Source organism: Echinops telfairi, unplaced genomic scaffold (genome assembly GCF_000313985.2).
Source record: "Echinops telfairi isolate 266 unplaced genomic scaffold, ASM31398v2 ScPeMD7_3533;HRSCAF=4204_0, whole genome shotgun sequence".
Lineage (NCBI taxonomy): Eukaryota > Metazoa > Chordata > Mammalia > Afrosoricida > Tenrecidae > Echinops > Echinops telfairi.
The window spans coordinates 18,269,828-18,282,778 of NW_022107431.1; the positions used below are offsets into that span (position 1 = coordinate 18,269,828).

Below are 12,951 nucleotides of genomic sequence, written 5' to 3' on the forward strand. Positions count from 1 at the left end.
GGGCTGACTGGAGAAAGCACAGCCCGTTTCCCGGCGTCAGGTACCCCAGACCTCACCAACACCAGAGCTTGGCATGCCCATGGTCTGGCAGCTGGCGGGAGCCCCGGAGAGGCCTCCTACCTGCATCTTGGTCCTCCTACATGAAGCCTAAAGGCACAGCCACTCCCAGGCTTTGGTCACACCGCCACCTGTCCTTTACAGAAACGCGGCAAGCCCGTGGCCAGACAGATCGGAGGTCTGCGCCTTCAACTCTTAAAAAGAGACGTTTCAAAGGCCACGGACTGAGCCGCGATGCCCCTGGCAGAGGCTAGGCAGGAGCCCTCGGGCCCAGCGGAAATGTGCTTTCTGTCCATGTGGGTGCCCTGTGCGACTTGCCGATTGGACAACCACAAAAGGGAAGGGTGACAAATAGGGAAGGAAGCATTTGAGATGAAGGCTTGTAAGGGAAGTGGTGACTCTCTGTGGACAAAGTCCACTCCCATGTACCTCTTCGTAGCTTTCCTCCCTGGCCCAGTGTCCCTGGAACGCCCCCTTCCCATCGCCTCCCCCTTACTGCCTGATTGGTTCTGTGAACTGCTAATCAAGCAGCCAGCCTATCAACAAGGTGCTCACACAGCTTCTCCCATCTGGCTGCCCCCAACCACCTCCCCTTGATTTTGACCCCGCTCAGGAGGGCTGTTGCAGGCCTTCAGGTCCAGATGATCACCAGGTGAAGCCATTCCTTTTCTTCTTGCAATATCTCGAAGGAACGTCCCTTTTCTACCCCTAAGTCAGCGCTGTGGTAACATCAGCTACACCTGCTCCAACCCGCCAGGCAAAAGCGCTGCGGGAGAAAGAGGAGTCGTCTGCTCCTGTAAAGATTTACTGCCTTAGGAGCAGAATCGACTCCCTGAGTGTGCACCTGGACTCGGAGTTACAACAGAAAGTGCAACTGGGGAGAAAAGTCACCGCTAACGTCTGTCGCAGTCACTCAGACGTTAACAAAGTCACCACAGTCTCTCCCGCTGAGGCTAATTCACTTCGACATGTCCGATTCAGGACGGCACACATGCTCTGAGTCTACAGTTTGGGACGATGCATGAAAACGATCCTTTCTGGTAACCCTCAGGGGTGACACCGTGGACCCAGAGGATGTGGCAGAAGGTGACACACCTAAACCATGATCACTTCTGAGCAATCGGCATCCCCACTCTCACCTCCACCACCTCCACCCCCACCACCCCCATCACACCACACCAATCTTCACCATACCACCACACACTACTATCAATACACAACACACCACCACCTACCACCGCACTCCCTACCACCACCACCACACCACACCCCCATCACCACCAGTAGCTACGAAGTCCACCCCACTAGTGGTGACCCCATAAGCACCGAGGTTTTCAATCGCTCATGTTTCACAAGTAGGGCCACAAGTCTTGCTTCGAAGGGACCTTCAGATGCAAATTAAACCCCCACTCTTTTGTTACTGACCATCGGTACCGCCTGGGGCTCTCCATCATTTGTAGGACGTCACGTGCAGTAGTTAAATAGTTTCATGTCAACTTGAAGATGTTTAAAAATGTTAAGGCTGGAGTTGAGCCTGTCTACCAGGTCACAGCCTGAGGAGCTCACTTGGAGGTACAACTGAGAGATACAGCTTTCAGAAGGCTGGCCTCTCTCTTTCTCTCTCTCTCTCAGAGCTGCTGGAGGCCTGCGATGTTACCACTGCCATTGGATCCACATAACTTTGTACCCACTGGCCTGTGATCTTCCTGTGTTCTGCATCATTGTATGTGGCTTTGTGAGTCTGAAGGGGGACTTACAGACGAGTATCAGACTTAAGTACATGAGTTGGCCTGGGCTGGGATGTTTTCTTGATATAAAACTCTCTCTTATACGAAGGGGTACCCAAAACAATGGATTTTGTTTTTCAAAGCTATGTATTTGAAAACAATGGTTGTTTTCATAACCATAAACCATAAAAATATGGCTTACAAAACAACCATATCACCTTCAAAGTACTCTCCATTACACTTCATACATTAGTCAAATCTGCGATTCTATTCTTGGAAACATTTTTCAAACTCATCTGATTGGATGGCTGACAGCACCTTCCTTGTTTTTGTTTTGTTTTTGTTTGTTTTTCACCTCTTCTGCATCGTCCAATCACTGTCCTTTCATGTCCCTCTTCATTCACGAAAGCAAAAAGTCACATGCAGCAAGGTCAGGTGAGTAAGGTGCATGGGGCAAGAGAGGCATGCTGTTTTTTGCCAAAAACGGGTACACTGAGATGGCTGCGTGAGCAGATACATTGTTGGGGCGGCAAAACCAGTCCCCCGTCTGCCATAAATCAGGCCTTTTTGGTCATACACTGCTATGCTATCTTTTCAGAATCTCTTAATAGAAAGCTGGATTAACAGTCTGACCTGGTGGAATGAACCCCAATGCACTACAAGTCAACATTTCCATCCATTCGGGAAGTTGATGGAGGTCCAGAATGAGGTTTGTCATCAATTGACAGTTCACCTTTTTCGAAAAGAGAAAACCACTCATACACTTGAGTTGGTCCCGTAGTGCCATCCTTGTAAGCTGTGTTCCACAGCACAGCAGTTTCTGCAGCATTTTTCCTGAGCAGGAAACAAAATTTCACATCCAGACACTGATCTCTTAAATCAGATATCACAAAAAAATGAGGTTTGAGTGAAATTGTTTTTATGAAAAAGTTCACTGTAACCAGAGAGAACCTTCCCAGGTGACGCCACTGGGTCCACTAACTCAAAGCAAGTTGCTTAATGCTCACCTAGCGGGAAAAATACATACTATAAAAGCTCTGCTCTACCCAGCGCAATTCTGCGGGTTTTTTGGTACCCCCTCATACATATGTGAGTGTACTGGATTTGTTTCTCTAGTCAACCCAGACTAACACATCATGCTTAGCAAAAGGAGGCAAGTGGAAACGATGGGTTGAATGGCCTTGTGTCTGCAATATTGAGTCCAGACATAGTAACGATTGTCAGGGCGGGGCAGGGCTGGGCAGGGCTTGGTTTTGTTCTGTTGTGCACAGGATGGCTATGGGTTGGAGGCGGACTCAATGGCACCTCACAGTGTATATGAAGTTTTAAAAATTACTGTTGCTATGACGATCACGGACATTATCATCACTGCCCTTACTCCTAACAAGAGCCCTGGGAGGTGGTTACTGTTGCAGAAAAGTGGTTGGGGAACAGAAGTGAACACTCAGAGAGGTCAGGACACACAGCCAGTGCAGGTAGGTGCCCAAGACCCTGACTCAGAGTCCACTACACTTGCCACCATCCACACTTCCCCTGCAATAAAACAGAAAAACTGAACCCAGTGTCTCCATCCAGCCCATTCTGTCCACGGCCCACGGTGACCCCACAGGTTTCCAACGCTGTGACCTTTCAGGATCAGATCACCAGGCCTTGTTCCCAGGCACCCCTGGGTGCATTTGAGCTCCCAACGTTTCAGTTAGTAGCTACGTGCTATACCATTCTACCACCTCTGCACTGAGAGGCTGTTCATAAAGGTGTCTGAATCTGCAACGATGCCTTCCTTGCATGTCTAACTTCAAAATGGCATGATAGTGGCAGGTAAAATTCTTTTGCTTGAAATAAAGCACCTCCACAGAAGGGTACTTAATAAAAGAATATTATTAGGCATTTTGACTCAGGATAAACCCAAACTCTACTCATAAGGACCCTATAGGTCAGAGTAGAACTTCTCCTTAAGGTCTTGGGAGACTACAAATCCTTATGGGAGCAGACAGCCTCATTTTTCTTCCATGGGGTGGTTTGAACCAGTGATCTGTGGTTAGCAGTCCAATGTATTAACACCCCCACCACCACCACAGGGTCAGACCCCTTTAGTGTCCTCAATCTCCAGGCGACTCAAAGAGCAGGAAGACTCGCATAATGGGAAGGAGGAGGCCAGGGTCAGACATCAGGAACCACAGTGCTGACCCCTAGCTCCCAGTCATGCTCTCCAAGCTACCCACACCTTCTCCACGGCAAAGGACAGTCATGCGGATCTAATACGACCGCGTGCGTGAGTGTGACCTCCACGACAGAACACTGCACGGAAACACCGTTCTAGTTTTTCGTCTCATTTAACAAGTCTGACACATATATATTTATTCATGTGCATAGATACACGTATATACACACATTGGAATTATGCATTGGAATTATGGTGCCGGCAAAGACTAGTGAAAGTATCATGGGCTGCCAAAAGGCCAAACAAGTCTGTCTTGGGAGAAGTCCAGCCAGCACATGCCGTAGAAGCGAGGATGCCAAGACTTCCTCTCATGTGTTTTGGGCGCGTGGTCAGGAGAGAGCAGTCCCCAAAGAAGGACATCGTGCTTGGTCAGGTAGAGGAGCAGCGAAAGAGAGGAAGGCCCTTGGAGAGACGAGACGCAGTGACACAGGGGCGGCATCAATGGGCTCTGATATGAGAGGGCTGTGAGGACGGTGCAGGACCGGGCAGGTTTTGTGCTGTTGTACAGAACTGAGCCAGCACTGACTGGTCGGCGCCTACTACACACACACACACACACACACACACACACACACACACACCACACGATGTAAACTTTGCCGTTTTAAATGTGCAATTCGGTCTGCGATCGTTGTCAGGTGCCATCCAGTGGGCTCCTATGCACAACAGAAGGAAACACGGAACGGCCCGGTGCCATCCTCACCACTAGTCCTGTGCCCAATTCAGCGGCATGAATCATCTCCACAATGCTTCAAAACCATCGCCACGGATCATGTCCCAATAGAGGCTATTCTGTTCATCACCACAATCCAGGTGACGGCGACATTGGCTGTCCATCCACGTGAGCTCAAAGGCATGGCTGCCTGGCCTTTCTTCATAGGACTCTTCCACGGTAAACGAGGAAAAGGCCTGAGCCTTAGAGGTCAGCTCCCTTCTTAGAAACCCTGAGCTCCCTCTGAGCACACAGCACCTGGAGGGGCTCACCTGTAAATGCCCACATGCTCCCTCCTTCCTTTGGCACCCCGGCATCCCGAGGGGCACTCAGACACCCCCATGTCTCTCAAGCTCTCTGCAGAGGCCAGAGGGGGCTTCTGTTCCGAGGTGAGGAGCCAGCACTGGCTAGTGAAGGCAGGACATCTCTGTTGGAACAAAAGCAAGCGTGGCGATCCTCATCCCTCTGCCCGTGGATGAACTCTCCTGAGGGAAAGGGTTGTCTTGGTTATGTTAACGAGACCCACAGTGTAGGGAATGCTTCAGCCACCTCAGTTTTAAGATACACGCAGAGTTGCCTAGGCCCAGAGGAAGATGCAGGGGGTGCGGGGGACGGTGCGCGCCACATGGAGAAGGGCACGGAGTCGAGGGACCGGGTCTCTGAACATGGAGAGAGAGCGCCTTCAGAGAAGACACACAGAAAGCGCCTCCCCCAGAGCTGGCACCTTCCTTTCAGACTTCTCTCGTCTCTGAGCCCAGGAGCAAACCCGTCTGTGTTCTTTCAAACCACCCACCGGTGGCGTTTCTGTTACGGCAGTGCTAAGAAACGAAGACACCCCCAAAATCGAGACATGAACTCCTCTGCGGAGGAGGAGATCCGAAGAACAGTAACAATACGTAATAAAGCACATGTGCAAGTCGGTTTCCCGCCCATCAGCAGTCCCTCCTCCACATCATACTTTGGCAAAACCCATCGCCTTTCTTGGCTATGATCACACGAGTCCTCCCTGTAAACCTGCCCAACCATTTATCAGATATCGCTGAAAATACCCGCTTGGCCAATATTTTTATTTCTACAATGAATGTGTCGATCTAATCAGATTAATATTAATTATTTTTCACACTCATATCTATACATTGAATATATATCCAAACCGAGTATAAAATGTCTTCTCCCAGTAAAGGGAATTCTTCTGAAAGAGAAATATGACTTTGTTGTTGTTTTTTTTTAAATCCATTTCTATAACCTAATAGAATGTAGTCTTCAGGCATATAGGCCCGACTTTAACCTAATACAATTCCAAATCCTTTTACCCAGACCTTGGAAGTTTGGTTTTGACATAAGAGCAAGAGACATAGCCAATTCCATTAGCCTGACCCAAACATGTTTAGGCCTAGAAATAATGAAACTAGTAATATTCAAATGCATGCACCCATGGAGAATAATAATTACTACTTAGCATACAGATAATCAAGCCCACTTCTTGTGGTTTACCTTTAAAAATAGACAACATGATCTAATAAAGAACGCATTCAGACATGACATTTAGGAAGAGAGACTTGTTTACCTCTGTTGGTTTGTAGCAGTCTACGAGCGCTTCCTAGGGTTAAACACAAAAAAGGTCGGTTTTATTATTTCCAGTAAATATCATTTTAAAAGTGAAATTGAAAATCATAGTATTGCTTTCATCTTTATAGTGTTAGTTTAAACCAGGTAATCCAAGTTTTTAGATGGGCGTGCTAGAATCATACTTTTTATTCTAGCACCAGTTGGTCGTTTGGAGATAGAAAAAGTTGTATCTTTAATAGGCAGGAATGCCTTACTCTTAGGAACAAGCAAACACACACACATGTGCGCGCCTTTCCTAATTAGCTGCCAACTTGGTTCACATTAGGCTGGTATAAGATACCTAAAGTTTGGACAGTCTGTGAGAGGTGTCAGCAATCACACTGGACAGGGAGGAGGGTCTGCCCAGGGTCAAGCCACTCTCCAGCTGTGACACCACCTCCATTGGCCTCAGATCCTCCCTGGGGGTCAGGGCACCAGGACTTGAAGACAGCTTCAGGCCCTCCCTCTCAAGTTCTGCATTTTAAGAAACATTTCTGTCATTCCATTTTCTTGTCTTTTAAAAAAAAATCATTTTATTGAGGACATTCCATTTTCTATCAAACTAAAAACTATATAACTATTAAGTTGATTTCACTTCCTAAGGATCCTCTAGGTCAGAGCACTGCCCCAGGGTATGCAAGGCAGACACCTCATCTTTCTCCCTTGGAACGGCTGGTGGGTTCGAACCTCTGACCTTTAGGTTAGCAGTCTTAGCCACTGCATTAACCAGATGCCATTTTGCTTTATCTCATGAAAACCAAACAAAACAACCTATTAGAACTAAGATGGTACATCTCCCAAGTCATCCTGCCACCAGAAGAAAACCATTAAATACAGTCTGTTCACTACCTTATGGACGCTAATACTTATTAGCACATTAAACATGTTCATACATTAAAATGTGACTTTTGATTGCTTTACATGATCATTTGCCTCTGGGGGACTGCTAGCCAATGGCCACTAACAGTATTTATCCATGAGCATTAAGGATAACAGCAGGTCAGAGATCAACTGGCTCTCAGCTCCTGGATGCAGAGCCGACTCCCTCTGGGAAGATTTCAGGACTCTAGACTAAGGACAGGAGCCCTGGTTACATGCTGGGCTGCTAACTGCAAGGTCAGCAGTTCGAAACCATTAGGCACTCCTCTGGAGAAACACAGGGCTTTGCACTCCCATCTCAGAAACACAGGGACAGCTCTACCCTGTCCTATGAGGTCACTTGCTATGTGTGGGTATCGACTCAATGGCAGTGAACTTGGTTGTGGAGGTTTGAGGCCAAGGATCTGTGAGGCACGGTACTAGACAGCCGCCCGTGAGCATCCTCAAAGAGAAAACATCTTACTACACAAAAGGGGGCTCTGAGCAAGAGCGTCTAGAACTTCACTCCATGAATGATCCAGCCCCAAACTGCCAATCGCTCTTTGGGGACAGAGAGTGGTCAGGATGGCTTCCTTTCCAGAGACCGTCAATAGCAGCACCCAGCATGTCCCTCTGTGGAGCAGCCAGTGCCCGACGTGGGCAGCATCCACCCGTGGCAAGCGCAGGAGCCCCGAGTGCCTGGAAGCAGTCACCATGGGGCGGTTGGCAAGTCTGAGAGTGGCGACTGACCTGTAGTTTTGAAGCTCTGGCCTCCTCGCTGTCGGCATCCAGCAGGTCGTCAATATCGATCTCCACATTGGGCATCTCTTCTTCCTGAGGGAGAAGGAGAGGCGTCTCCTGAGTGAGCAGTAAACCGTGCCGAATGACTGAAGTGACTCCAGTGTCCACTGAGGGGCTGGCAGAGGAGGGAGGGGGAGGCTGGGGACGGAGGGGAAAGGAAAGTAGGGGGCAGAGGAAGGGGAAGAGGGAGGGCGGGGGAATGAGAGGAGGGAGGGGAAGGAGAAGAGAGGGAGGAAGAAAAGGGAGGAGCAGAGGCCGCCAAGCACAGTCTCTCCTAAAAGGCAGGAGATGGCGCGTGTGGGGCACACAGGGCCCTGGCCCTGGCCAGTCCCAGGAAGGGGAGGGAGACTTGTGGGTGGTGACCACCCTGCTCTGTACTAAGGGCCCACTTCTCTCCTCACAGCCCAGGCCTGGGGTGGGAGGTGGGGACCAGTCCCACCCTAGGGTTCCTGGGGCTGCAACTCTGTGTTTTCTCCCCATGTGTCCTGTGCCCCCGCACCCCAGCACCTTATTTTGTGCATATTTAAAATCACAGGGTACAGAATACTGGTGGGGAACAGGGTCCTTTAGGGAGCCCTGGGGTTGACAGCTGTGTAGTCTTCCAGGGACCAAAGAGAAGCCACGAAATCCACAGGCAACGAGTGGATCCCAACTCCGAGCGACCCTGACGGACAGAGTGGAATTGTCCCATGGGGCCTCAAAGCTGCCCTCTTGACAGCAGTGAGCGCCCGGCCAGCAGCGGGTAGTTCCGAATCACCAGCCTTTTGGTTTGCAGTCAAGCGCGAATGACTGCACCAGCAAGGCCCCCTGTGAAGGGTCAACTAGACTAAGCCACTAAGAAGAAACTCCCTGGATTCCCCCAGAGCTGACTGCCCGCAGGAAGCCACTGAGCGTGTACAGTCCACAGGCCTGCCCAGTCAAAGGACGGCGCAAGTGGATGGAGGGCGGGATGTGAAACGGAGGCTTCACGGGGCCCAGGACAGATTCAGCAGAGGCCATGAGTGGCCGCAGAGACCCGCCTAGGCAACTCTGGTCAAGAAAAGCCCAGCAAACCGATGCATCCAGAAGTTTCCATCTGTAGCAATCCTTACAACCTCCTCCTTCTCTCTCCTCCTCATCCCAATAAGAACAAAAGCCCAGTGGGATCCACATTCACAGTTGATGTGGACACAGTGTATCCACGGATGTCCTCCAGCACCCTGAAGACCTCCCATCAAGCAATGACAAATACCATCTCCAGTAACCCCATCCTCACTCCTCATCCTTAGCAACAGGGTCCCACGGCCTCCTTGCAGGTATATGCATGAAACAGGGGTTAGCCTCCAAGTCCCAGCCAGGTGTAGCAGAACCTGCCACCTGCAGCCAGATCTGCAGGGAAGGAGTGGGACGGTATAGCTGGATAATGCAAGATGCTGAAATGTAATCAAAGTACACACACACACACTTGCAACTCCCATGTGGGCAAGTCTTAAGCCTTCTTGTGTGTATAGGCGGTATAGCTGGATAATGCCAGATGCTGAAATGTAATCAAAGTACACACACACACACTTGCAACTCCCATGTGGGCAAGTCTTAAGCCTTCTTGTGTGTATAGGCGGTATAGCTGGATAATGCCAGATGCTGAAATGTAATCAAAGTACACACGCACACACTTGCAACTCCCATGTGGGCAAGTCTTAAGCCTTCTTGTGTGTGTGTGTGTATATATATATATATATATATATATATATAATGCAGCCATCTTATCCATTGAGGAGTCCTGGTGGCAAAGTGTTTACAAATTAGGCTGCTAACTGCAAGATCAGCAGTTCAAAACCAACAACTGCTCTTCAGGAGAAAGAACTTTCTACTCATGTAAAGAGTTACAGTCTCAGAAACCCACAAGAGCAGTTCTACTAGGTCCTATAGAGTCACTATGAGCCAGCATCGATACCAGTGAGTTTGTTTGTTTGTTTGTTTGTTTGTTTAATCCATCCTGGTGGGAAGGCATGCTCACACTAAAACCTAGGTTCCCAAAGTCCCCCCAAAGCAGATCCCTGGCCTCCTCCCCCTAGCAGTTCTGATTCATCAGGTTGCAAATAGGGCCCAGGGCTCTCTAGTCTCTCCAGGTCCCCGGGTGACTCCCCCATCAGGACGAGGAACGTAGGCACTAAAACTCGTGGTTTCCATTCGCCTGTCAGAACTTCTCTGAACCGTCACCCAAGAAACAGCTGAGTCTCTGCTCTCTCTGCTGCCTCTGAGCCTGCTGGGAGGAATTGGCACCGGAAGTTGAGAAAGAATTGGGGCTGTGTGCTCTCTATGAGAGGATCTCAATTCCAGTAGGTAAGCATGCTGGAAGAGCCCCATCACCACCCCAGGCTCAGTTCTTGGTTACCGCCGAGCATCGGGCAGAGGTCTGCTCGTCACAGGCGAGTGAGAAAGAGGCCAAAGAGCAGGTTTATAAATCTGTGCAAATGACTTTCGGCAAGGCACGTTGGGAGACTGAGTCAGCAGAAAGGGAGCTGCTGACTCCAGGCCTCAACTCTGTTGCCAAAGGAGAGGAACCTGCCCTCCTGGGGAGCTGGGCTGGGCGTCTGTGTGTACAGGTCATACCTCATTTAACATTTTGATTGGATTTTTCTAATGGGAAGAGCTATAAGCATATGGCGTCTGTACCTGCCAGAGACTCAACATTACGATTGCATTTTAAATGCATACCACTTAGGTGGTGGTGCTCTAGGTATGGGGCAAAAGGAATTGAGTTGTACATAGAAGGACAAACAGAGGTCATCAGACTTCCCAACAGCAGACCCACTGGAAGCCCAGGGAGAGAAGACTCCACAGGGCTGGGGGCTCGTGAAGTTCAGGCCTCCAGGCCTGTCCCTCCCAAAGCTGTCAATCAAGGATCAGAGGACAAACCAATGCTTTAAAACACAGTGGGTCTTCCACTTTAATGTAATCACCTCTCATGCCAAGAAGATACGCTTCAAGAAAACAATGAACCAAGCTGAGGTTCAAGATGACCAGGGGGCTAGGTTAGCCAGGGAGTAAGGATGGGGGATACTGAGGCACACGGGCCCTGGCAGACAGGAGTGACCCTAGTTAATGAAGACCCCAGGCTTCGGGGCTAGGGGGAACCTCAGGAAGGGGCCACATCATTTAATGGAGTTAGGATGGGGGGCCTCCAATCAGGAAGCAAACTGAACTGAAATGAAATAGACACGTAACATTCTGGTCCCAGCACTGTCCCTCTGCATGTGTGCCAGCGTCCTGCAGAAAAAACTACAAACCTGGCTGCCAGCAAGCAACCTGATGGGACAGGGCAGAAGTGCCCCTCCCTGTGGCTTTTTAAGAAACTGTAATTCCTTAAGGGAATAGAAAGGCTCACCTTTCTCCCAAGGAATGATGGGTGGTGTCGAACTGCTGACTTTGTGGTTAGCAGGCCAGTGAGTAACCACTACACCCCCAGGGCTCCTGGTTAGCTTCCCAGAGCTGCCAAAGAAAGGAGGCCCATTGGGGTGAGGGGAGAGGACGTGGTCAGATTCACCTTTCAAAGATCGGACTGAGGGTGGGGGGTAGGGGGGAACAGCAGGAGCTAAGAGCAGATTGGCCACATGGAGGACCATGGAAATGTCCTGGTCCTAGATGACCCTGACAAGGGTAGAGCAAAACAGATGTGTCATTTTTCCAAACAAGCTCCTATCGCTTCCAATCCACCTTCAAGGAGCCAACCGACCCGCTGACCGGCAAAGGCATTTTGCTGTTTTGCAAGACGGCAGGTGTCAAGTGCACATTAAGAAGGCAGGTCCAGAGGACAGTGGGCTTGGCTGGTGGCAGAACAGACAGGGGTGGGGATAAGTGAGGGCGGTGATGGATCAGACGTGGGTGGGCGTGAGGTCCCCAGTGAGAGAGAGGAGTAGAAGGAAGAATGGGTGGGCCATGCCGCAGAACAACTCGGAGCCAAGCAAAGCGTGGCTTTCCTACATCAGAAACCCCTTCCGCTCCGCACCAGTGGTAGGAGTTGGCCCCCCATCTGTGGGAGCCAGTGGGATGCAGGCACCAGGAAAGCCTCCCCTCCCCAAGGACCTCCCCTTCCCTAAAGCCCTGCATTTTGCAACTCATTTTAGCAATCGGTTATCTCGGAAGGAAAAAGCGATCTCTCTAGACAATGGTTATAAAGCAAAGAAGGTGTCAGGTGGGCAGCAATGGCGTCCTGTGTCCCACCCTGGGTTTCAGTAGCTCATGAGGTCCCCACCTTCTGGGGGTCTGGGTGACTGGCACAGCATGAGCATCAAGCACCCAATCCCTCCAGCTCCCCCCAGGTGACCAGACCCTTCAGGTGGGGCCACGTGGGGTATGATATGTGGAGGAAGGAGGCCCAAGTTCCATCCCAACTCAGCCATTGACAACATAGGTGACTTGGGCAGGAAACCTCGGCCCCTTACCTTCTTCTGACTCCACCCAGCCGCCGTCATGGCGTTTGGTCTCACTGGGAGTGACCAAGGAGGGCACACTAGAAATGCCCTTTGTAAATCTTTCAGTAGGAGACCACTTCATCTTTCTCCTTCAGAGCAGCTGGTGGGTTTGAACCGCTGACGTTGCGGTTAGCAGCTTAATGCTTAACCCCCTGCATCATCGGGGCTCCTTCATGGTTGTACAGTGGAGCCTAGTACATAAGTCTCAGGACTGTGGTGAGTATTGATATTCCATCAATAAAGGGCTGGAACAGGGTGCAGCATAGCACCGACGGAACGCACAAGATTCCTCTAGTTCCTTCATGCTTCCTACCCACCCCCCCCACGATCTACCTTACAAATCTGTCTAGACCACAGCATGCACACTGGTACACAGAATCCAGGACAGATAAACCACTCAGGACCAATTGTGGGAAACACAAAGATTTCTCCCAAGTCGTCTCCCCCAAATATATGTGAGACTTAGGACACTGTTTGCAGCTAATGGTACTTGATTGTCAAGTTAGCTCCCTG

General features: G+C 50.1%; 1 protein-coding gene across 1 annotated transcript in view; it reads right to left on the reverse strand.

Annotated features, from left to right (window-relative positions):
- PPP1R14C (protein phosphatase 1 regulatory inhibitor subunit 14C) overlaps window positions 1–12,951 on the reverse strand; it is an 84,465-nt gene that overhangs the window by 18,841 nt on the left and 52,673 nt on the right. The window contains exons 3-4 of the mRNA XM_004702119.2: window positions 7,934–8,017; window positions 6,285–6,317 (exon numbers count right to left, since the gene is read on the reverse strand). Coding sequence (XP_004702176.1) covers window positions 6,285–6,317; window positions 7,934–8,017 — 117 coding nt within the window. The remainder of the gene's footprint in view (window positions 1–6,284; window positions 6,318–7,933; window positions 8,018–12,951) is intronic.